Here is a 27,213-nt window from a genome sequence, read left to right as displayed (position 1 = left end):
GCTCAGCTTCATCTGCTCAATGAAAATTTCATCAGCAGAAGTCTTTTCCAGGCCAGGATGGGGCAGGTCTGAACAACACCGGTGCTTGTAGCTCGCTAGTTGTGTCGTGGAAGCAGATTACACAAGCAATGATAAACAGTACACTAGAATTATGTAAAAACCACTGTATTAGCACTACTTGCAAGTGTCACAAATAACGGATCTGAAAATGATTCAGTGTGGAAGAAAAGAACAAGCAGGGTAAAATATTAGTAAAATGAATATGAAAGTTATAAAAGACCTCGTAGATAAATAGCTGCTTTCGCTGCAGATTTAATGTCTGATTCTCCTCTGAAAAGTAAAGTCATGATTTTGAAATCCTGCTTCTATCTATCAAAATATCTTTGAGTCAGCATTAAAAGTTCATTTTGAGCTGGGACCTCCTGACTCTAGGTATCTTACAGGAAGTGGATTGTAGGTTATCACTGCTGCTTAGAGAACAAGCGCTTGATAAATTATCAAACACATCTGCATGCTGCAAAGTACAGTTTGCAACTATTCCCATCACCCACACCCCAGCACTCCTCAAAGTAGGGTCAGAAACCCTTGGGGTCCTAGATTTCCCATTTCCCAACATTTTTTCATCTAGCACCGCAATATATTTTATTAAGGACAGGATTTTAGTTTCCACTCCCCAAACTGTTACCACATCACATGAAAGTGCTCTTTTATGCTCAATTAAAGCTAAAAGCGACTCTTTTTTCAGATCTGGATTCCCATGTCAGCTTCACTGGTGCTGACTAGGCTGTGACTTGCTTGGTGTCCCCATTTCTAAGCATTCAGATCTACATGCAGCTGCCATCTTTTGTCCTACAAACACCATACATTTTTAAGCAATCCAATATGATCTCTGTCTTTATCCGTCTCTCTGTTAAAGGTGGACTGGGCTGATGAAATATAAATGTGTCCTTTGCTTGCCCTCTCCTTGGCTCTCATTTTAGGCATCCGGCTACAACTGCCAGGATTCTGAGACAGTCTCCTGTAGGAAGTAGTCAGGGTGGTCAATGGGGATGTTAGACACACACATACACTTCCATTATGAATGGGGATTTTGGATACACATGTCGCTCCCAGGCATATCTGACCTTTTCTTTGTAAAAGATCTGCCTTTTTCAGACATTATGTCCCACCTGTGAGGTGATGAGTCTGTTTTTAGACTTACAGGCTCAAGCAGATGTTAACAAAGGGAGAGAGAATGACTAAAATTTGGCATTGTGCTCATGCTAAGTATATACAAATTAAACTTAAAGGGAAGACATGAATAAATAAGTTAAATGCATATAAACAATGCAGATGTTACCACCCTCTTCTCCCCCCACACATTTCAGACTCTGGAACAGTTGGGGCTGCATCTCATAATTTCTGTAAATGTCCACAACTGACAGTCCGACATTCAGACCTGCTTTACACAGTGATTGTCCATGTGTGTGTAGCTGAATAGGTGAAGACGTTTTGACCTTCTCTCTCAAGGTCTCTTTTTTCATTCTTTACACAACTTATTCTGTCACTTTTCACATGTAGAAATGCCTTCCAGGAGAAACTATCTGAAAGTCTGTGTTCTTATCCCCATATTTAAACAATTATCATGCCTTGCCCTTCTCTATGACAGTTGTGTCGAAGTCTGTTTCCCTTATCTTAACCTTAACCTGAACCCAACTGTATCTCTATAAGAGCTGGGTTATGGTAGAAAAGATCTAGTTTGTACAATGTATTGTTAGCACCCTGTGTATAGCGGGTGTGAATGTCAGATTGTCAGTTTTGGAAAATTACAGAATTTGTTGGACGCAGCCTCCCCAAAGTCCAACATCTGCAAATTGTGGGAGAGGATGTTTCTGAAGCTCAACCAGCCGACAAGCAGTTCTGTTGGAGTATATGTGCACTTTAACCCCAACCATTCAATCCATAACCTAACCCCTAACCCCTAACCCCAACTGCAAAGTGGGGCAATATGGGAAACTATTCTAATGGGAGGGAAACCCTATTTGAAGAAAAGACTTAAATAGAAGACCAGCTTTTTGAGTGTGGCCATTTTGAACATCTATAAACAGTTTTGCCTTCTGACGTGGTCAGTTTACATTTGGTTCTCACACTGTTGAATGACTTGAACTCTCCTTCCTATTCCCATAATATTCCCATAGGACCTTCAAATGTAGTTTAGCCCCCCTTGTAGAGTTCATGGTATTTGATGGTGGCAGTTTATGGTACCAGTGTTTTTTATGTTTCTATAGTATTTCTACAAAAACTCATAATGCTGTGATACTTAGAGGTGATGCAATGATGACCTTGACAGGTTTTTGACGCTGGTTATATTCAGTGTACAATTCATTGTCTCATTCGAATTATTGCATTGTTTTTCTCCATGGCATCAATCAATCATATATAATATTAGAAATAGTTTTAATATAATTATTTATGGTATAGGGGGGCATTTTTCATTAGGTGTATAATTACTACAATATACATAAGAATATAGCCCATCCAATAGATTTTGTGCTAAGCAGGAATAATAAATAGGCATCACCTGGCTACTGATATAACCTCTCCACAAGCTGTACACTGTAATACACGGTATAATAGACATATGCACATATAAGTGACAGTAGTAGTTGTATCATTTCCCACTCAAAGCAGATGATTAGATAGGGATTATTTTTTTAAGGTCTGAATTGCAGCTCTGCTAAGGCTGGGGATTGCAGAGTATCAGGGAGGAGAGCACCTTGCCCTGATCATCTGACGGCAGACAGCTCCTCCCCGCTCCCTCCAGTCTGCTACGCAAAGCAGCGGCTTGGGCACAACTCTCCCCGCGTCTCCACATACAGGCTCGTCTGCGTGAGCAGGAGACGGAGTCGAGTTATCCACTTTGAATAAAGAAGGACTCCGTCCCCCCCCGGTGTCTGCTTTCTAATGAATCAGTGATGAGAGTGGCCGAGAGGAGAGACGGACGCTTTTCTTCTTCTATGTGGACCAGCGGTGCGCAAAAGTGCGCTCCGTGGTTCAGCATCATCATCATCATCACCCGCTCCTGAGATCAAACCAAACCCAAGAGTCGCGCTGAGATCCTCACCGAACCCCCCCTGCGAGGTAACCAGATTTTCTCTTAAGATTTCCATTACTTTGTCTGTGTGAAATACACCGCCCTGGACGACACAGCGGTTCACACACATGCTTTTATGCAACACTTGAATCCCCGACGTCTGACAAAAGGATATTTTATGCTTTTGAATTCACGGGCGATTAATTTCTCAATTATGAAGCTAGAATAAATCCAGTATCGCCGAGTAGCCAGCTGAATCTCTGACATTTTGAGACATGATCATTCATTCATGTGAAATGAGTGCCTTGTCTTTTGCCTGCAGTTCACATTTAAATCCTCTGTGATAGAGTATTGATCAAACTAATTAAAATGCTACATCCAATAAATTAGCTTTATAAGCTCCCAGGAGAACAATCCTCTGTGCATCCTATTTGATTGTGGCATAGAAAATCAACTTAACATGAACACTTTAATGCTTTAAAAGTTTTGTGGGAAATGTCATAGTTTATAGTCTTAACACAAGTGCAACTAACAGTAATTGCTACTCTCCTCTTGTTCTCGTAGCCTTGATGCAACATTGTTTTCCCATCAACATCATATCTCCTATATCTGGTATCAGACCTACCAAGTGAAATTCCAGCAGCCGCGTATCACCGTCACAGGCTGCAAATTGCCACAGGCTGTGCAATTCACCTTTAATTATGAGCATGTGGGTGTTGGCTTATGTGAGCTGGTGTTACTAGCTGCAGGATTTCAGAGGCATAAGCCGGTGTTTGACTTGAATAAGTTCTCTGATGAAATTCAAATGAAACTTAGTGTTTTTCAATCCATATCACATGGCTGAAGATGGGCTTTAATTGGTGCTATTGTAAAATAGTTGCATTCTTTTACAGTCTTTCATCAGAGGCAGCACTATATGCTCCTGAAAGTGGAACGTGGGGTGTTAATGTTCTCACAATTACTATATGGGTTTAGACTGTTCATTACACTGAGAGATGCTGTATACTCTACAGCAGAAGTCAAAAGTTTGGACACAGTGGAAGGTGTGTCCAAACTTTTGATTGGTACTGTATGTCAGAGGTGAAAGCTCTCTTTTTTCTCACCAGCATTCTTGCAGGCTTTATGCTGCACTTTAAATGTTTTTATTCATTTTTTCATACAATTTGGTGCAAAATATAACTTAATATATAAATGAAATGTAAGCAAATACACTTTTAATCAAAGGGCGGATGTGTTAAAGTGGTATAAATATAATAATAAATGTTATACAATGACTGTAAAGAAAGAAAACCATTCCTTTAGTGAGAACTTCAATCGCTCAGAAAAAAAGTGGAATACAGACTGACATCAAAGGGCAAAAGGTCAATAGGAAAGGGGGGTCACCCTCGTTATTTTCATACCCGACTAATCAACATGAATGGGATGCCTGTTTATCTGTAGCATAACTGGGACAGATATTTTGTTTGCTTTCACCGTCCTGGAACTAAATGTGTAAGTAAAAGTGATGTTAGAGAGAAGGCAGAGGGCAGGATGGTCTGTGGGATTTTGTTGACAGTAAGTGTTTATGGGTCTGGTTGTAAAGACGGTGGTTCAGGGAGGTGTGATGATTTCTAATTCCCCAAAGAAAACTCAAGGTGTCTCAGTGATGTACGACTGGACAAACACACAGGGTCAGAGGATGTTACTCTATAATGTGAGAACAGTTTCATGTGGGAAGGGTAGAAAGAGGAGGAGATGAAGAGAGAATCGGGTTTCTTGTGTAAAATTTCTTGTTATGATGTTTTGTTTGATGGAGTTTCTCCAGTTGGCTCCACTTGAGCAAAGAGAAAGAGGGGAGGTGGAAAAAAAGAACCACAAAACGAGAGTGCATTTTCTTTTCCTTAAGTTTTCCTAATCAAGAGCAATAGAAAATAACAAGAGAACGGAATTAATTTTTGATGAGGTTATGTTTGTTGAATTAAAGGATGAAAACTATTAGCTGAGGCATACAGGGATATTTGTTAAAAATGCAAATGGATTCCAGAGTTTTTTTGTTTTTGTGGTTGGGGTTGTTGGTTGATTCTTTCCTCGGGAGATAAAAGAGTTATCATGAAAGAACCAGCCTTTTTTGCCCAATGCAATCTCAAGGCCTTCATTTCCGAGTTGAAGTAAACTGAACTGAATTTGAAATAATTATTTGTTAAGAAATTAGAAGGCCTATATTTATCTTTGGTGTTTGTTTTAACTTGCGTACTTATTTGATCAAAATGTAATTACCAAAAAGAAGAAAATTCAAGTTTTATTAATGTTTCTGCCATGATAGCACATTCTGGCATTGTTATTACTGGCAGTATCTGTAAGGCAGGTTCATAATTCATTGCTCATAATATCAATTCATTTCCAATGGCCACCATAACCAGCTCGAGGGCTGATGTTGTTAGCAGTTGCTTAGCATTACCTATGATTTTAGCTCTCCTGACAATACTCTGTGAATCTGTACATTAGTTTCTGTGTGTTTTGTTCAAATCCTGGAATAACATACAGAAGTTTTGGATCTCTTCTGGTCATTTGCCATCACCAACATCTGGGCTGGTCAGTGTAGCTTGGGAAACAAGATGCTTGAAGCTTAGACACTCCACAAATATGTCCGAAATGGTTTTATCCTCAATATCCTCAATAGCTGCAGTGTCAGAATGTGACTTTAATACATATAGTATTTCCTTGTTAGAAGCAGGCAGGACTGCTGACTTCTATGGGACAGTGTGAAAGTGTAGCTTCCTCTTGTTACCATAGTGACTGGGTTCACGAGGACCAGGTATCATCATTTCCCGGTCGTTCTGTTAAATAGAAGTTGTCAGCTGTCATGTGCTTGATGATTGACTTTGATCTGAGCTAATGATCACTCTGTTCATCCCGGAGCCGCAGGACTCACTTCATTACGCTTTTGGCCTGAGCGGAATATGTGTGTGATTTCAAAACTGAAGACGTTTGACCCAGCGGATTCTCAGTTCTGCTGGCTTCTTGATTTTGGATATTTACACCGCTTTGATTAGGTCACCTGAAAACAATCACTCATCCTGCATTGTGATGGTAATGTCATACACAGGCTGATTTTTTGTGTGTGTTGGCCTGATCCCCTGTCTGCCTCCCCCGTGGACTGATTACTGATCAGACAAGCATTTCAAATCAGCCTTGTGGGGGGAAATTAGAGGATTAGCAACAACTTCATGCTTATTCCCTACGTATCTTCCAGGCTTCCAAATCCAGTGGAAGCCATTGTTATTTTAAGTAGCTTGGCAATTGAGCGTGGAAGCAAGCTCTAATTCTCCCAAGTCTTCAGAGATGTGGAGCGGAAGAAAGCTAGCGTTTTGAAGCTACCTCCAATGCTATTCATGCTCTTTCATGATGTGAATATGAGCAACTGAGAGAGGACCATGAAGCTGGCTGCCAGGACCTCTTCACTCCAATCGTTGCTTCATACATAATAGATAAGTAGCTGTAAGTTACAGTACAGGGGCATAACTAGGCTAATGCCCAGATTTGCATATTTGTGCCGAATTCCATAATTCATGAGTGTGCAGCAGGCAGTGATCCATGGTGCAAAGAGCCACCTTGGTCCATATGCTGTACACCATATCTCAGAGGCTGATACCCACCATGTGCACCAGCAGCATAGTGTTAAAAAGCAGCATCGAAACTGTCATTGGCAGCCACTTGGGAGCTGCATCTTCATCATCAAAAGCCTTGGAGTCTGAACTCAGCCTTTGGGAAAGCCTTATTAAAGGCGCACAGATTCTGATGTCAGAAACAGACAACAGGTTTTTTTCCTGGTTAATTTACTGCCATTCTGAAATAATAGGACAGGGAAGCAGTGGGTGAAAGAGCAGACAGCGGAGGGCGGTGACACCTTCTAGTGAACAGATTCCTCGGGCCACTTTTTCATCAAGAGGTTCAAGAAAGCCTGACGCCGCCATCATCGCCAAGTGTTATGAAGTAGATTTATCATTTCACTTGATGACGGGTTAAGTTATTTATTCATTACCTTTGTTCTCTGCCTGCCTCAGATGAGTAGGCACATGCCAGCCATATCCCTTATTACTGGTGATTGTGTGTCATACATCCTTTTTTTTTATACAGCACACCCATGTCTTGTCATATTTGTCAGATTAATGGTATCTGTCTCCGCACAGAGATCATGACCCCGTCATGTGGAGTGAGATTTGTTTTGATTCAGATGCCTCTGCTCTGCCATATGTATCAATTTATTTTGTGTGGGTGTGTGTGTGGTGTTGTAAGGCTGAGGAAGGGAAAGAAGCAGATAGTGGTATGAGATTTCCACTGATTTGTGTTTGTGAAATATGTTCCTCATCTGTCTGCTGGCCTGAGAGCAGAATATTTAAGTAGCGTTTATAATTAGATAATTTCACTTGAACAATGCTCTGCATCAAGGCCTTTTTAATTAATTTTAAGATTTTAAGATAATCAGTGGAGCTAAAAAGGGACATCATGTAAAAGCTTGTGAATGTTTTGCATATTGAAGAGTCAGATCAGCTATGGGATCCTCATGGAATAAAGATCAAGTGGTTGTCAGTCATTTTGTAGAAGAACCACTGGTAGAGCAACGTTAATTCAGTTTGACTTTATAAAGGAAGCTGAAGCCATTTTTCTCTTTTGTCTGTGTTTCCTTTTTCTTACACATGACTGGTAGCAATTTTAAAGGGGCAGATGAATACCCATGAGAACAAAATGTCAAGCATTGGTTGGCCCTCCTGGCTCACGTTCTTGCCACCACCAGAAGGGAGGTTTGACATTTGTTCTAAAGGCGAAGATCTGGGTTTGTCTAAATATGAAATTTGATCTTTAGAGACATTGATTTAGGTTTATTATGGGAAGGTCAGACACCTAACAATGGCAGTGCAGTCAATCTGTGATTTGATTTCTAAGTTAAGCAGAGACATGAAAATAACAACCTCATAGTGGCTTTCAGATCAAAACCTTTAGTCCTTGTTAAACATTCAGTAGAATTAAGCTATCGTTGAAGATCTGATTACCAAAAGGTCTAATAGATCTTTTACAAGTAAATATACTGTTACAGTAAATAAGTACTTAAAAAGATTCACACACACACACACTTATAAAGACTGGTCTCCAGAGAAAGATGTCTGACCAGTGTTAATGATGTCTCAGTCATATTACTGACAAAGGCTTTAGCAGCTATCTCTTGAGGCTGTGCAGAGCGCTGTCCATGGTGCTGAATGAGACTCTTCATCTTAGTGGAGGTTTTGGGAGGCAGACTGCCCAGAGGAGCACCTCTCCTTTCCCCCCACCTCAAAGGGGAATACTGCTCATCTGAAACTTGAAATTGAACTTTGAAATATGCTTTTCCTCTGCTTTAGATTTTCTCTCTCTTTCTGGCTTAAAGGCAGAGAGCTGACACGAGGTGTTGTCACTGAACTATATGTATGTTAAAGTCTGATCTAAAAATACTCCAGCAGCTCTCAAAAGCAATGATTAATAGCCATGAATTCATTGTGTATTTTGGTGAAACAGCTTTGAACAAATTGAATAACCATTTAGTATGATTGATATGCTCTCATAGGTAATAGTTAGATATTGCTTCTTGACCCCCTACCTGCACTCTGGTGTCACCTTACTGAAGAGAATAAAAATGGTGAATATTTCCAAGAACAATGACATGTTGCCATGTTTTATGCTATAAAGCAACTTTCCTTTTCATAAAGTGATTCAGCAGATATCCAAAGTCAATGCACAGAGCAAATACCATACTACCTTTGTAAAACTTGACACTGTGTCAGAGAGGTGCTCATTGTATTCTATGCTCATATTCAAGGCTCAGGTTACTGCTATTGTATTTAAATACATTACTTGGAATCAATAAACAGAAATTGAATCAACAACTACTTTGATAATTGATTATTGGATTAGTAATTTTACCAACAAAAATTATAAACATTCACTGGTTCCAGCTTTTCAATTGTAATGATTTGGTTCCATATGTAACTGTAAACAAAACAAACAATTTGATGTCACCTTCAGTTCTGTGAAATAGTGATGGGTATTTCTTTTTACTAGCTTTTTAAGACTAAACCATTTAATGATTAATTGAAAAGTAATCTGCAGTAATTGAACATTAAAAAATATCAGTTGCAGCCCTAATATAATGCAAATAAGTGCAGTCCTAGTCATCAGTGTAAAATGCCATGTGGTTTTACTTGGTGTTATGTGCTGGACTATTTCTTGGCGAGGTGCAGTCACTTCCTGGAGTCTCCGCTGGTTGCCTGCCAACCACACGGTAAGGACAAGACCCCAGTCTTTATGCTAAGCAAAGCTAATCATCTCTTGGATGTAGTGCCATATTTAACGGAAAGGCATGAGAGTGGTATCAAGCTTCTCATCAAATTTTTGGCAAAAAAGCAAATAAGTGTTATTTCCTAAATGTCAAACTGTTCCTTTTAAAAGTAAACATAGAGTTGATTCAACATGCCGTCAAAAATAACTAAAACTTTTAAGTTTCAAAAAGGTCATACAGTATATTAAAGCAATATTGTATTGGATTGAATTACACTACATTACAGTAGGGTTTCTATTTTTCAGTAATGCAGTGCATGAGGCTGCTAGAGTCTGCCAGTTTTTTAGAAGATGGCTTTGTCATTTTACAGTTAAGTTCAGTGAGTTTACATCACAGATTTTTATTGATCGCTTTTACTTGGTTCATTACTGATCTTTTTCTTCCTTTTTAGTTAAACTTATGCACTGTATTTAGTATTGGTTTGGTATAAGCTCTGTATTAGTATAGCCATGCTTGGTCCCAGCCCCAGTCTGTGACACAACACCAAAATACAACTCCATATATTGGAAGAATTGAAAAGGGTCTGCAACAGTGTCTAGTATCATTTACTGGGCATATGACGATATAATCATAGACTGTTGGTATCTCCATAATTTAAAGCTTTCTTGGATACTGGAAACATTGAGATTAGCTTCTTTTTGTCCTCTTTCAGATGAGTGTTTCCTCCTTTTCACTTCATAACAAATTTGTATACTTGTTCTAATCTTGTAATTACATCATTTGTTGTTTCTGCAAATCTACAGCATGTGTGTAGCAGATGTTCAACATGTTTATCGTGATGCGTTTATTGTTTGATCAGTTGATAATTATGAGCAGCGATAATTTGGGTGTAAGAGGATAATGATGATTATTTTCATTTTTGCTCTTAGTTTTTATCTTCTAGGCAAACAAACCCCCCAAAAGAGGCACATTATCTTGTAAATGGGATTTAAGCAAATGACAGTAAATAATACATAGCCTAAAATGATTCGTTTTGAGAAAGCTTGATTTTTCTGTTTGTTGTTAGTAACACATGAAAGTAAGTTCATTTGCAATGGATTTTGTCCAAATCTCCATTATCGCCAATATTCATGCATCATTTTAAATTAACCCACTTGCTAATCTGCATTTTAGAGCCAGATAAATATTTAATTGCATGCATTAACTGCAATACTTTTCCTAGCTACATGCAAAACATACAGTATGTTCAATTTATGTGTTTGTGTACTCCATCATTGAAAATACTTCTCTATGTAGTTGCTCATATTTGAAGATCACACAGGGAGTTGACAAACAGATTGGTCCAAATTTGTATTTTAATTTTTAAGAGACTTAAAATTATCATTCAGTAAACATCCACACGTTTTTAAAGGGGCTGTGAAAAAGTGTCAAATTACAGATTTTTGATAATATGCTTTTGTTAGTTCAAGGAGTGAGTGTGATATTAGCTGTCCAATTAACAGGGCTCGTTTGGCCCTGTGAAAATCTGGCAGAATTTGGCCCTCACCTTCACAATGAGTTTTCATCACACAGCTTCCCCTTAACATTGTATCCCTAAATAAACTGCAATAAGGTTACAAGGTGTGGACGTAATCTGCTCCAGATGTCTGGAGCACATTAGGGATTAGGTATGGAATTTGATGTCAGCTTCCAGAGTTTCAAAGAATAATATACCATCTTCATTTCATCACTATATGTAAAAGTACAGAGAAGGTGGTTTTGATCATTGTCAGGTTTTTTTCTAGTTTGACAGGCAGTTTACTAGTAAAGATTGAAATGTTCAAAAGAGTGATAGTAAAAGGCAGAATTTTTTCAAATGAAATATATTTGGAGTTGAAACAAAATGTGGAAAATTATTATTTCCCAAAAGTAATAGTTGATTAAGCCAAAATGCCAAAACTTCATTGGTTCCAGCCTCTCAAATGTGAATATTTGCTGCTTTTCTCTATCATATCATATGTAATAGTAAATTGTATTTTGGGGTTTTGGACTGTTGATAGAATGAAACAAACTATTTAAATAGCCTAAGTTAGCTTAGGCTTTGGAAAATTGTGACTGACATTTTTCCACTATTTTCTGACATTTTTTGAATAAACAACTATTCAATTAATTAGAAAATGATCGGCAGATTAATCAAAAAATTAAATGTATTGTTGATTGCAGCCCTTAATATATTTCCTAATAGAGATACCTTTGGACAAGTTTAGCACTTTTCACTAACTTAAAGTTCCTGTTCATGTGATTCAGAGTGCAACAGGTGAGATAAGTTGGGGACATAATGCTGCACATACGTCAAATTCAACAAATCAGTTGTTATTCCTACTTTAATATGCAAGTTATGTTTGATTTTTTTTTTTCTTTAAATGGATGAAGTCACTAGAAAGGCACTTGGAATTATATTCTGCTATGGTTTTCCAAAATTTGTGCAGCTGTACCTGTGCATTAATGGTTTCCAGAGCAACAGATACAGTTGCAGTGGCATTTAATGCAAGGAACACTCCACAGGGGAAAACTTATTGCCCAGCAAATTAAACCATTACCTCCCCAGTTGGAGTCAAATATAGAGAAATGACTCATTTAATGTCTGATTACTCCCTAATACAGCCATCTAAACAATGGCAACCACTCAATCTCACAAGTAAATTCTGCTTCGGCTATTGGGCAGCTATTGCTTGTCAGGGTCACAGTGAAGTTTTATTAAAAGATGCATGCATAGAACACAAAATAATTCATCTGTTCGGATTCATTAAGAGATGGCTCTCTAGTCTGAAGATTCGTCTTCATTATCCAGCCAAGCACCAGGCAGATAACACTGCCTCATTTGCTTTCTGAGCCTCAATTTTCCCTGAACGTTAATGCGGATTCTCTTTTGTGTGGCTGTGGTAAAGACAAGCAAGCCATTTTCAATATGCACGCAGGATTACAAAGGTTAATCATCAATTTAAAGCTAATCTTTGTTAAATACCAATGGTGTGTGCTCGAGACAGATATAATCAGGCAAACCCCAAAACAATCCTCTATCTAAATGAAGTGAAAGATGGTTAATCTAGGCTTTACAGCAGGGGTTGATGAGCAAGGAAGGGGGAGGATTGCATCACACTTCCTGATTAATGTTCCATTGTTCCGCTGTTTGCTAAATTTAGTTGTCACTTCTGGTGGGCTAACCTCAGAAACTGTACCACTTCTTGCTATCCTTTTAAGTAGAATTAGATTGAGAGAGTCCCCAACAAAGCACACACATTTTCTTGCCAAGGTAAAGTGTGTTCATTCTGAACCTGCAGTCTGCTGGAGAAAATACAACTCATATGAATCTACTCATGCTTCATTGTTGCTATGGAGTTGAGATAATTATGGAGTTTTAAAATTATGCAATCATGGACGAGATCCCTCTCTCCCAGTCTGGGAAAATGAGTAATTAATTTTCTCCTTTTTTCTCAGTTAATATGCAGGCGACTGGGAACACAGGATCCTAGTCATTATCTGGTCTGATCTGGTGAAACATGTCTGCCAACTTGGCTAATTAAAATTTGAGCTAGCTCTCTACCATCCCACCCTGCTCATATTTGTCAAAGGTTGCACTTCATGATACAAAAGACAAATTGACTTTAGACGTTTAGGTTGCGTTGGTTTTAAAAGTATAGAAACTAAAAATGAAATCTTATAATCCTTTTGTCAAACTTGTTGACTAACAAGATAGGCAAAGGGCAAAACATTGCATTTCCTATTAACCTAGGGCATTTAAGTCTCTCAGGGAGGAATTTACAATAATGGGAAATAGAATCAGCTCTCTTTAATGGCTGAGGCAGTAATTCCATTGACAAGGTAGACTCCTTTAATAAAGATAAGCCCCCTAAAAAAATCAATAACCTGAACTAATTTCACAAGGACTCAGACTTGTCTAGACAAACACAGCATTCACACCTAACCAAACAAGCCTCACAAGCCATTTATGGAGGGCCTTTTCATTGATATTACTTTGAGAACACACCAAGGCTATTTTCTCATCTTTTCTACAAGACATGGTAACAAAGCAGGCCAACAAGCAATCCTGCAGATGCCCTTTCAGTGATTCTTTTTATTCCCCCCATTAGGCCTCTGATGCTGGGTCCACAAACTTCTCTAATTAAGAATTCGTCTTCAGCAAATTCACCCATAAAATGTCCCATGCTGCAGAACGTGGGGTGATAAAAGGAGTTATTGGGCCTGCGACCTCCTTTGCCTCTTATCTCCCATAAACACTTCAGTTGGTTTTACAGGGCCATGGAGGCAGCGGAATGAGCAATAATCCAAAGGGGAATAGTGGGGGACTGATGACTTATTCATGAAGAACTACACAACAAGAGGGTACGGATGAAATTGACAGTGAGAAGTCCTCATATTTTAAGTTGTAATGGAGTTCTGATAAGTCTTGTTTCATACTTAAAGTTGATTAATCTTTGGCCCGGGCCTCATTTCAGTAGGCAGCATGGTGATGTTTTAAAGGATAAACCACAGGATGTATTGTATGTGCTTTTTCTTCCTTTTTTTTTTTTTAAAAATATAAAATAATATTGCATACTCATTAGCCTTACAAGAGCTCTGACATTAGCTTGTGGGTTTAGTATCAGACTGGCAGAGACAAAGCTACGCTCTGCTGTGAAAGTCACCCTGCTGAAATGACATGATGTTTTATTCCCTCTATCTTCTTAACCTGATTCTGTCACATTCCCAGAACTGCACATGCACGGATATTGTCATTAAGTCGCAGACAGGTCTTTTCAAAAATGAGACTGAATTTTTTCCCCAGCATCTCACACAACAACTCTGTTTTCCTTTTCACATGCATCCAATTCAGTTAAAGCCAGGGGTGATTTTTATTTATTTATTTATTTTTTACTCACACCTCATCTCAGTTTGTGCATGCTCTAGTGATTTAAAGTGATGGCATATCCCACCTCGCTCTGCAGGCTGAACACAAGAAGTGTATGGCGGGATTGCATTAAAACCTCTGCTAGTGTTATGTTCACCAGAAAGAACAAGAGGAGAAAGTATAAAGTAACAGAGAGTGCCAATACTTGTGGTTAGCCTTCCTTGAAAATGTCTGTAAACAGAGCCTCACTGGTTGTAGAAACTCGGCTTAAAGGCAGATATAAAGCCCAGCTGGCACAAGCGTTTTCATCTCCTCTCAGGCAGAGAGGAAATTTTGCACCAACGTAAGGCCGACTGGAAGCCCGGTGCTACATAGGCAATGGTGTGGAGCCGCGCAAAGGCAAATGTTGTAAACAATGTAATGATAGAGCGTACGACAGGAGCTATGATGGTTTACATCCTCCCTCATTTCTGCCCAGTCAGACCTCTGAAGCACTCCCTGCCAGAGAGGCAGAGACTAGGCATGAGGAAATTGAGCTAGAGATTGTTATTATAGATAAACACTTCCCTTACGATCTAGTTTGCCCAGCAAGTAGGAAATTACAAGGATGTTGCACAAAGTTGAGTACAGAGGCAACTGATTTTATTTCCCTGCAAGGTGCCACTGCATGTACACAGCCACAGACTGTGCCCAGTTTATGTATAATCAATGGTTATTTTGTAAGTATACTTGTATATTTGTAAAGCTATATTCCAAATTATACTTCAGTTCAAAAATTCCTCATAGTCTTACATTTCTGTAAATATACCATCATTTGTAGATGCCACTTTTTTTATTGAGATGTCATTTTGGAATAAGCTTCATTAAAAGAATGACTTAGCAAGTTTTAAACTCCTGCATTGATAAATGATTTATATACCCTAACACACACAGAGCTCTCTGATTATGTTACAATCAATGACCAGCATGTGAAGCAACAACTTGAATTACTTATGCAGATGAGGTAGCTTGATACTGTGAAAGTTCAAGTTCAAGGTCATTTTATATGGGCAAAAGAGATCCCAGAAATGTGTGGCTGTCAGTGTCACGGCCAATCCGCATAGGAAGTTTTTTTAGAAGCATTTCTGACATCCGTCACTCCCGCATCTCATGAAACAGATATGCTTCCATTTTATTAACCTTAATCCTACCGATGGACCCCAGAGGTCTACTTTTTGTCATATCTCCCAATTCCACCCATGTAGTTTTAATAGATGGAACTATTTATTGAGGTCATGTTTGCCATAGGTTCTAATTTAAAGAACACACAATATCAGGGGAGAGGGGGGACAATTTGTATGAAAGAAAAGTCTGTATTTTCATTTTACATTATATGCAAATTAACTGTAACTTTCCTAAAATGATCATCTTTTTTTTCAGATGACATGGTTGTTTCCTACAGTAGTTTACTCTTGGGGACCCCAGTCAGTCGTCCTTGTATGTTAAATATGTTGGTAGGATGACGGTTAAATGTATCAATCCACACTGATTCCGAGACATGTGTGAGTGACGTGCAACTTAGGGAGAACCCCTGCGTTTTTTACGCTTTGAATCTATTTTTGTTGCGTTTAGTGAAGCGTTATCTGAGCAGACAGCTGTTTAAATCACACAAATATCCTGCTTATATGAGTTTTGAACTTATTAACAGTTTCTACATTGATTGATTAAGGCTCCCAGTCTGTCTGTGAGCTCGCCTGTTTGACTACAGGCAGATTCCCCTCACTCGCTACAGTGGGCAGGGAAATAAAATCAATGAATCAATAAATACACTGTTAATTTCTTCCCATGGAGCCGATATGAAAACTTTCTGCTGTCAATCAACCTGGTGAGAGCAGGTAAGCTGGCCGCTGGTCAGGAGCTGCTGCTGACAGAGATGGTGAATGCAAGTCAATGTGATCGAATCGATGTGGATTGAACAGATAGAACATGCTTAAGGTGCAGACACACCGAATCCATTGATGGATGTCAAGTTGATGGATCCCATTCATTTTCTATGGAGAGCAGGAGATCTGGCCATGTGGTACATGATGGAAAATCTGAATATGCATAATCACGACTCAACCTCAACTTTATGCAATGAGGTTTGTCCAGCGCAACACAGCTGGCTCGTGAAACTCAAATCAAACTATCAAACTAGGCAGTGCTGATCAAATATTAATAAAAAATTATATTACTGCATTGCCTATTTCACGACTCAAATGTTTTCAGAAAACATACTTTACTGTACTGTTTAGCTCTAAAATGAGAAAGTTTGTAATGCAGCCGCCATTTTGAAAATGGTAGAGCAAAACCCAGCGCTGCCCAACTTGCAGTACCTCACCCACCATGTCACCCACCCGCCAGAGCGTTCAGTGGTCCGGTGAGTCCAGATGCATCCTCGCCAGACTCTGTGTGTCTGTACCATTACGCGTTGCTCATGTCTCGCTTCCTATGTGGATTCTCAGTCAGTCTGATACTCTTTCAGTTTCTCTGATCTGCATCATTCACACATACAGTGCAAATAAACAAAGCTAATCCTGGCAGTATGTGATAGTCAAGTCATGCACACCGGAGGTCAGTAGGTAGCTGCTCCCCGATTTTCTCCAACTAGATCTAATTTTTCTGTTTGTAAGTGAGAAACTATACAGTATATATATGTATATAGTATATATATATGTATGTATGAATGTATGTATGTGTGTGTGTGTGTGTGTGTGTGTGTGTGTGTGTGTATGTATACATATATACACACACATATATATATATATTGCTATTTCTCCTCATGAACACTTTCTCTACCTCAGCATGCTTTGTCTCAGCTTACTGTGTATCCAGGGTGGCTTCATAATGTGTTCTCTCTTGTTTATTTACTGTATGTATTCCAGTGATATCCCACTGCTGCAGCAGGGAGCACCATATCCACTACTGACACATCTAAATGTATAATGCTTCGACCTCTGAAGCGTACAAACACAGGACACCCCTTTGGGAAACGGTTTTAAGTTGAATGCATTATTATCAGCTCACTAACTGCAGCCTGGTGTTGAATCACTTCAGTGCTTGGCAGCCAACAGCACATCACAGAAGGTCCAAATACTAAACCTCGAGTTCTGCAGTGCTGAATACATATTTGTGATGGCGGGAAAACACTGGCAGATCTGTGGTGTGTGCCTTCCAATAGGATGCCGTTGTGCCAGAGCGAGAAAGGTTTTCCAAGTTATATAGAACTGCAAACACCAGCTGTAGTTTGGGGAAATAAACACAAGATATCTAACTTGACCTCTTCTAAGAAAATAACATGCCCCTAGTGTACATACTGTATACCTTACTTAATATGTATTACATGCTTTGTCCTAGGGTACAGCTTGCACAGCACATAACTCAAGACTTGGCTAAGGTGGGATCACAGTCAATGTATTACTTAATGCTGTTGAGCTGTGAGATTGATGCTGTTTAATAAACAAGACTACAAGATTGTACAATTCTCTAAACATTGTGCATTTTTCTGCAATTTACTCATCAGAGCTGTGATATCTTTCTCAGCACCCAGCAGGCCTTCCCATAGTTTTTCTCATTAAACTATTCATCAGGCCTCATCAAAGATTAAGAGTATCCTCACAGTTCATTACAAGATGCCCTGCTTTTTATTTGATGAAGTAATTCATCCATAATGTATGTGTATATTGCAGTTTTCAGGATGCCTGCGAGACTGAAGAACATCATCGGCTTTCCAAAGGCTTAGACCCAAGGAGGGAGAATAAAGTTGGTGCATTTGTTTTGATTAAGTCGGCATTTCAGAGTGTTCCCTCTGCGGTGAACTGTAGAGCAATTACTTTACATGGAGAAGATCAGACTCATTGTGAGAAGTAGTGAAGGCTTGATGGGAAAAGCATGATAAGAATTACAGTACTATTAAATTGATAGAGCAGAATTAGCTTCATCTTTTTGTCTGTGATGAGTAGTCCGTTGCAGTGGGGCGATCTCAACGCCGTAGAAAGCATAGGTGCTTTATCAGAAGTGGCAGGCTGAATGAGGATCATCAGGCCTCTTTCTGATTGAATTCCTTCTTATAGTCTGTTGTTGTTTCTGACCAACCATGGAACACTTCCCTGAGTGAGTCAGCGTCCCTGGGATTGGTTGCCTCCACTCATCCAAGGGTGATGAGCAAGTCAGCCTATTTTATCTGCGAAAATGCCTCCTGGGAATCCAGACAATGTCAGTTGATGCTTGAAATAAATCTCAGAGCATTGACAAATGTCAAAGCTAAACTGCAGGATGCCTGGGCCAGGGAATGCAGCTGGGTAACAGAGACTGCTAAAGTGATCCTGTGTCAGTTGAACAATGGTGGGTTTAGGCTGGGTAACTGGAGAGGTATTGCCATAGAGAAAATGACATTTTGTGGTTCTATGCAGCATTTTTTGACCTTAGTAATTTCTGCCAAAATCAGGAAAAACACGACTGTTTTCATCTTGAATATTATGTATAATAGTGTGCGGTTATGTTTGCTGATACAGAGCTTTGTGAGGATTTTGCCAATGTAGCATAAACATATATTTGTTTATGAGGCACAAGCCTTCATCAAGTTGAATGGTTCATGTTCTACTTGTGCACAGATGGCAGTGGGCAGAAGGACTGGTAATTGGAAGAGACTGCTTTCCATGCTAAACCACTCTGTAGGAAAAAAAAGTGCTGAAAATGCCGCTATACTGTCAAGGTTTAACTGTATGGAAGATCACAGTTAAAACACTGTAATTAGTGCCTGGGGCCACATGTGTCTGGGTGTACTGGCAAATGACAGATCACCCCCTCTTCGAGTCTGTAATGAATGCCTCTGCTGACATGTGGGTGTGGATTAGGTCATTGTCTTACTCATACACTCCCGAAATAGCCAAATATTGCCTACCATCAGAGCTGCAGTGTAATTTCCTCTAAAAACGAGGAAATGTTGTCTCTCCATCCTCACTGTCACCATGTTACTTTAATATTAAACATTTCGCTAACAAAGACCACACAATTTATGTATGTGTATTACTTTACTGGAATTACAGTCGGGGATGGGAGGAAATAGGGATTGGGCACGAGGGAATGAACAGAGCTTCAAATGGGGATCAATGACAGACCAGGGGATGTAGCAGCAAGGAACCGAGGGAGTGAGACTCAGGGTGGAGGCGCATCTTGATGAGGCTTCACAGCTTCATCGTGCTCCCTATGGTTCCTGTAACGAAGAGATATAAGGATGAGAGGAAGCAGAAAAGGAGTTTGGGTTGTTAGACATATCTATATGGGTTGGCATGGGAAACTGGATTTAGAGCAAGACATGTTTTTTGTTCCTGAACCTAAGATATAATAACACTATGTTTAGGAACTGAAGAAAATGGAAATTAACCAAAGATAATGATAAGACAACTAGCAACAGATGCTGCTGCTGACACTTATGTGAAAACAAAAGGTGCTAAAATTATATGAAATTAGTTTGTGATACTTATCCACCAGGTGGCCCCAGAGGAGAATATTACTGTGATGCAGGTCCCACTGGCATTGCAGTGACTTATTTTCATGATGTATACCATCTTTGATCTCACCAATAGGAGTCAACATAGCAATCAACTCTTGGCGAAGTGAGATTAAGACACTGTCACATATCCAGAACAGTTCTTTAATACTAGCCCATTCTTGTAAAAAGAGCTCATAATTGTAACCCTCTACGTAATGCTAACCATTACAGTCACAGTCTATAACTACCTACAGATCTCTGCTTTTGAGCTTTTATCCAGGGAAAGCTGATGCTTTTAGGAGCTTCTAGTCTTTTACAGTTGGGGTGAATGGATCCACAGAGCAGTAAGGGGGTTAAATGCCTTGCATACGGGCACGTCACTCAAGGGCACCTTTGTCATAGTTTTCTACTCACTCCCCAATTGCATTTTCCTGACCAGGCTGGAGATTGAAACTGGCAGCTCGCTGGTCTCAAGCTACCATAACCTCCAACATATTTATTCACCAGTAAGTGGCTGTAATATACCAGTAATTTAAATAGATGACTGACTACTCACTCATTATTTATTCACTCTATGGCAGACATTGTGGTAAAGCTGCCATTGTGGAGGGATTTAAATGCTCAGCAGTGCTCAAGGTGTCCCTTTAAAAGTCCTCTCATGCTGATGCAGAGCAACTTTTGGGGTGTTTTGGATACTTGACACATGGTTGGGAATTAAGATTTTTTTTTTATGCTGGAGGCTTACTTTTAAATGTGATGAGAGTGTCTGTTTGTATGAGACATATCATGTTATCTATGGCAGAGGTTAGGAAAGGAAGAAAAGATTATACACTGCTTGATCCTCTGTGAGCAGCCAAAGCCTTAAGTTGTTGCAACAGAAATTAATAAATTGAGCCAGGAATCCCACTGTGAACCAAAACGCATCCATAATTGAAAACCCATGCTGTATGTGGGAGTACAGTTTCAGAGTTACAGTTGGATATGTGTGGGTGGTAAATATATTGTACCGGTTTTTGAGGGCTTGTTGGAGAGACCAGCTGAAGAAAAGAGGTGGGAGCAAAGTGGAAAGTGCAGGAGAAAATAGAATGAAGGTGCATGTGTTTCTGTGTCCCCAAGTGAGTGTTTTTTGGGAGGAGGGTCAGTGCATCTTACAAGAGATCATCTAACAGTGCTGTGAGCCAGTGAGACAGAGATATGAGACCAAGATGGAAAAAAGGCGAAGATAAGGAGGTTTGCCTCTGTATTCAATTCTGCCTCAGATTACATTTTATGTGTTCAGCTACTCTGAAAACAAAACAATCTCTGTGTGTGTGTGTAAATTCTTTAAAATGCATGACCACCGTAAGAAAAAATAGTAACCAGGATTATTGCTTTTAACTTGGTTACTTGTAATCAATTCATTTAATAGCACAGAAGCCACCCTTTTGTAATCAAGCTTTATTGCAGTAATAATTATTTTGTACTAATGTCCCTAATGAGCGCCCATTAAAACACACAAAACTGCCCTGCACAATCAGGGGAGGACTTTACCATTAGGTAAGGTACGTGACTCCTGGGGGGCCCAAACAGCTATAGATTTATTCTGATGTATAGATATGAAACATATAAAATTATGTTTCTATTCTAACTAATTATACCATGAAATTACGTACAAAAGGGCCCCCTAAGCACTTTAAAAAAAAAATCATTGTCAATCTGTAAAAGTACCCTTGAGTAAATGAATGTAGTTTTTTTCACTGGCTGGTTCAGTGTGCAGCTCGTGTCAGAGAAGCAGAGGAAAAACCTGGTAAATTACTGTCAACAAATGAAATATGATGTGATATTATAGATTAAACTATCCAGCAGTATATAAAACTGCTAAAATGAACTCAACCTTGAACAGACATTAAGTAAATGTACGTACATGGTGCTAATAATACTTCTGCACTTAAAGTAAAATCTTGAATGCAGGACTGCTACTTTTAGAGAGAATTGTTCGTGTGATATTAATAGTTTAAAATTTTGAGCACTTTGTCTACCACCGCCAATACCAACATTCTCAATTACAGAAAGAATGAAAATAAGGCACGAAGGAGGCCCCATGACTGAGTTTGCCCAGGGTCCCCAAATCACTAAATCTACCCCTGTGTACAATACTTGCTGCCCGCCACAGCTAATGGCAGGGGGCCCTGCTGAATATGAATGAGGGTTTGTTCGATAGATGTATAGAGGTGGCTGTTTGGGTTCATTAGTGGGAACCTGGTTTCCTGTGGCGCTGAGAGCCCGTGGAGCCCGCCTCTTAGCCTGGTGGGAAAAATGAATAGTGCAGATCTGTTGGCTGTGCTGTGTAAGCTCAGGCAGTAAGCAGCCCTTTGCTTTTGTGCCAGACAAGTTTTTAAGGTGAGGTAATGGTCGGCAAGTGCAGCTCTCATGTGTAGGCTCTGTATCATGGGTTCAAGTGGGACTCTGGTATAGGTGTAATTTTGTTATAACAGTGATCGTATCTTTGTCTGTACTGAGCACAATTTCCATACCCACAAAAATGGGCAGGAGGATATCCCAGTGTGCAAGGCAGGGAGACATCTTGAGCATGTCAGTGGCCAATCACAGAGATAATACACAAAACCAAAGGCAGGGGTATGCTGGAAACAAACTAGTTCTTCTGTTGTCTGATCCCAACAGAGGGCAAAAGTGTTTATAGCCATTACAAACGCTTGAGGACGGAGTGAAAAACCTGCTATCAAAAAAGAGGGTGAAAATGTAATTAATAGTACAAATGGGATTATTGGTGCAGACTTTTGAGCAATCTTGCTGTGAAAAAATTAAACCCAAGAAAGCTCAAAAGAGAACTTCAAACTTTCTGCTTAATTGCTCAGCTCAGCACACCTGGCCAGTTAGCATGAAAGTCAGATTTTTGGTTTTGGAAAGTTACAAAAAATGTCGGATGCAGCCCTGTCCAATTCTGACATCAGTAAAGTGTGGGTTGAGGGAATTTCAGACACTGTTCAACCATTTGACATGCATTCCAGTTGGAGCACACTGACGCCTTAATTCACTCAAGGTGCGTTAATTTAATTGACGAAGAGGGTAAAACACCCTCGCTTCTAGTGACAAATTGATTGCATCGGGTTCACCTTGAGCAATCAGATTGGAATTTTATCTGCAAAATACTCCCCAATGTCCAGACATTTTGTAAGAGAGGATGAGATTGCCCTGTAATCCATAAGGTATTAATGGTGTATATTTATATGACCACATGGAGAAATAATACAATGCATTAATGCAATAGAGTGCAACAGCAATAAAGTAATAAAACAGTGCATAGTCCTCAACTTGCAACTATGTCCATGATATTACCAGTAACACATGCATTCCACCATAGCTAAATTTCACCTTGCCAGTTCTGGTATGACCTCATGCTCATACTCACACCCACAGGAGATTACAATGGTGCCTTAAGGACATGCACATACGCATAACATGCAAACTCCATAAGCAAAAAAGGGACTGGAGCCAAGATTTGAATGTAGACTCTCTTGCTGTGAGGCAGCAGTGCTCACCACTGAGCCACAACACACAGATGTTATGTGGGCATAGTTCTTCTATACCAACCTATGTACATGACACAGTTTTGTCTCCCACTGGCCCCTCAGCGTTCAGTGGAAATAGTCTTGGTTAAATGGTCTGCCAGATAGCGTGACTGCCATGTGCCGAATGAAAAGCCGGAAAGATATGCATCAAGTGCTGAATAAAGCAATAAGGCCCAGTGGAATGTGAAACAATGGCTCCTTCCAGGTGGTGGTGTGCTGTGAGAGGAGTGGGGGGAATTGGATGAGACAGAAAGCTCGTCTGGCTGCCTGGCTGTTAGCATTGTACTTGGCAGCTCTCTGCCAGGGAAACGCTGACAGGCAGGAGCGCCTGTCACAGCACATAAGTGCCTTCTTGCACAACCCCGGGTCCTGTAGGGCAGGTCGGCTCTCCTGCGTTCAGCTCACAGGCCCAGTCCCACACTCAAGCCATAGATTGTAGTGTGAAGCGGGGGCATGTGTAACAGCCTTTATATGGTTGAAAAACTCTGTAAGGTGAGAGAAAGAGCAATAGTGACATCGTAGGAAAGGGCACAACAGTAGTTAAACTATTTCGCTTAATTAGAGGGACAACTTCATAACTTATAATTAAATTATACTACAAACAGGGACATAAATAATTATAATAATAATAACAGTTGGTCACCAAAAACAACTTTAGTGTACAGATTTCAGCATTTGTATGCATGCCTCACAGATGATCCTCTTTAAATATAATTAACTAACAGCTTCTGAACAAACATATTAAAATAAGTCATTACTTTCATATTAATGTATAATGAGTTTGACTCCCAAACTGGCTCCTATTATTTTAAAATGACATTTTTGTTTTCAAATGATGCATCTTTTTTTTTTTTTATAACTATTTAACTGTTTCCTCTGTATTTTGTAAAATAGAAATGCCATAAGAAAATTATATTTCATCAGCCTTCCTTTAGGAACAGAGTAGAATTTATGTAATTTTGCTGATGGTTATTGAAAGCACTGCTAAGGAAAGCTACTTAAAAGTGCAACTCCCTACCGCCATGAAGGCATGGAGAAAGAATACTTGTGTTTATTTAATGTTAATATTTAATAATTCATTTAATAATTTACTCTGTTCCCTTGCATCTTACTGGTAGAGAACAGTACACCCTGCATGCTGCAATTGCATCAAAATGTGTTGAAGTTACTTCCATAAAGCTGAGCCAATTTTGAAAAGAATATGAATCCCAATTATCTGTAACCTATCTGTTGCCTACATTATGAAGGATGAAAGTGTGTGTCTGTCTACTGTATGTATCCAGAATAGAACACTGTGTATGTGCGTCTGTTCCCTGGCAGGGAATATAAATATTGTTTAGATTACCTTACCGTGACCTTTGCTGTTGAAGCTGGATGTTTGCATAGCCTGGCCCTGTTGCTTTGACTAGCACAGTGTAAGCAACAGCTCTCTCAGCTTGTTTTCCTCATGAAGGCATCTGAAGACTTTTGTTTTTTGAATTAATTCTGTGACATTTAAAAAATGAGTTCTGCTATTTCAACTCGTGGCTTCTTGCTACGTAGGAGTACATTTTTAACATATGTTATTTCTTGGTTAAGTGAAGGCAAGCCATTTGACAAGCGCTTATTTAAGGCAACCCGTCCTCAGAAAACAAGCTTAATATTAAAATATTCAACAGCCCCCCTTTAAAAAAGTTCAAAAGACGAGACAGCAAAATTTTAATTTTCCCATGGTTTTGAAGGGCTCTTCAGCAATATTATAAGTCCAATTTAATGCCCTAAATCCTTCTCCTCGTGTTTGCTGGATTGCATTGCCCTAGTATTGATCTTTCTTGGCATGTATAGGAGATAAAAGTCACCTAGAAGTGGGAACTCATCTGATTTCCTGCAATAAATTTGTCTTTATACGTTGCCAAATGCCTTGATTTCGATGCTCCTGGGGGGATGTTAAGTGTATTGATTCTAGTGGAGATTTTGACCTGGTAAGGGAAGACAAAGCACTCTGGCCTTGTCTTCTGGCCTTCAGCCACACTTGCATATCTCAGACGCATTTTCTAACGAGCTGTCTGGCTAAATGTTTTTCAGCTGGAGAAATTACAGTATCAATTGAAAGTGACTTTATAGAGTGAGAGGAGAAAGCAGATGGGAAGAGGGGAGATGAAAAGAGACGCAAAGAAAGATGAAATGAGATTATCCTTTTCAGATGATACACTTATAACAGACATGGATTGTATTTATGGCAGGATTGCTTTTTCAAGGGAATGAGGAAAGTGCCATTTCACTATAATACAGACATTCATTCTGCTTTATATTCCTGAAATCTGAAAGCCTTTTCTTTTTTTTTTTGTCTTTGTTCCCCCCTACAGATGTGCTGTGGACTGCCGATGATTTCTTCTCCTCCTCCAGTTCAGATTCAATGGCAGACAGAGACTGCACTTCCCACTGCTCTCGTTGCCTCTGAGCTCAGAAAGACAGATCTGTTCCACAGCTAAACCACAATCTCCTTTTCTTGTTTCTCTCTCTGTCACTTTGCCAATCTCCACTCTTCAGTCCATCATCATGGCTTGTTTCCTGGCATCTGCCTTTCTTTTGGTTCTCCAGACATATGCTGCCCCACCTGAGCTTGTCCAGGCAGGATTTGGCATAACACTGAACCCTATGGATCTTGGTCCTGGACTATCAGCCAATGTCTCTGGAGATGTGTCCTCGTCTCCACCGCCAGGGACTAGCAAAAGAGCCCCTCATAGTATTATTATCGGGGTACGCAAGGGGGGTACAAGGGCGCTGTTGGAAATGCTAGACATACACCCTGAGGTTGCTGCTGCCGCCACCGAGGTGCACTTCTTTGACTGGGATGAGAACTATGCCAAGGGCTTTGAGTGGTACCGTGAGTTGATGCCTTACTCATACCCTCATCAGATCACAGTAGAGAAAACTCCAGGTTACTTTACATCAGCTCTTGCACCAGAACGCATCTGTGCCATGAACTCATCCATAAAGCTGTTGCTGATCTTGCGTGACCCAGCCGAGCGGGTCATCTCCGACTACACCCAGGTGTACTTCAACCGGCTGGAGAACCACAAGCCGGTGCAAGCCATTGAGAACCTGCTAGTGCGCAATGGTGCCCTGAATATCCGGTACAAGGCCATTCAGAGGAGCCTGTACGACATCCACATGCGCAACTGGCTGCGCCACTTCCCCCTGGAACAGATACACATCGTAGATGGGGATGCTCTGATCCGTGACCCCCTTCCAGAGCTTCAGAAGGTGGAGCGTTTCCTCAACTTGCCCCCCAGGATAGTGTCCACCAACTTCTACTTCAACCAAACCAAAGGGTTTTACTGTATCCGAAGTGATGGTCGAGAGCGTTGTCTGCATGAGTCTAAGGGACGTCCCCACCCAGCGGTCAACAGCACTGTACTCCAACAACTCCGCTCTTACCTACAGGAACACAACCGAACCTTCTTCAGGCTGGTGAAGCGTACCTTCGACTGGCAATAAGCAAATCAGATCACAAATAGACTCAAAGGAGCCAACACCTTTTCTGTGATGAGGACAAAAAGGGGGCATAAAGCACTTTACAAAACTGACATTTAAAAACCCCTTTGAATAGCCTCTTAATAACTACTGTTGTGATCTCTGGTTTCAACAGAGTTCTATATTTACACAATAAGGCAAAAAATATGAAAAACTGTAACTAGAGGCATAAGATTAAATGGAAGAATCTTCAAGCTTAATAAGTCATTCTCTCTGTGCTGGAAGCGTGTAAGTGATCAAATTGCAACGAAAAACAAGTTTATGAAACCGATGAACTTTTTTTCCTCTCTCTTGTTTGATATTCTTGTTCTTGATAATAAATTGTTCTGCTTTCAAATGTACAAGGACAGTGGCATGTTTCTATCC

The 27,213-nt window shown here is 39.9% G+C and overlaps 1 protein-coding gene across 1 annotated transcript; it reads left to right on the top strand.

The window, feature by feature from the left end:
• Positions 1–2,854: 2,854 nt before the first annotated feature.
• Positions 2,855–27,169, top strand: hs3st1l1 (heparan sulfate (glucosamine) 3-O-sulfotransferase 1-like1). The gene is made up of 2 exons (XM_067609463.1): positions 2,855–3,120; positions 25,677–27,169. Exon 2 carries the CDS (start codon positions 25,870–25,872, stop codon positions 26,809–26,811), a length of 942 nt encoding a protein of 313 aa, XP_067465564.1. The 5' UTR covers positions 2,855–3,120; positions 25,677–25,869; the 3' UTR covers positions 26,812–27,169.
• The last annotated feature ends 44 nt before the right edge of the window (positions 27,170–27,213 follow it).

This window comes from Thunnus thynnus, chromosome 14 (genome assembly GCF_963924715.1).
Source record: "Thunnus thynnus chromosome 14, fThuThy2.1, whole genome shotgun sequence".
Lineage (NCBI taxonomy): Eukaryota > Metazoa > Chordata > Actinopteri > Scombriformes > Scombridae > Thunnus > Thunnus thynnus.
This window is presented reverse-complemented; position numbering and strand designations above follow the sequence as displayed.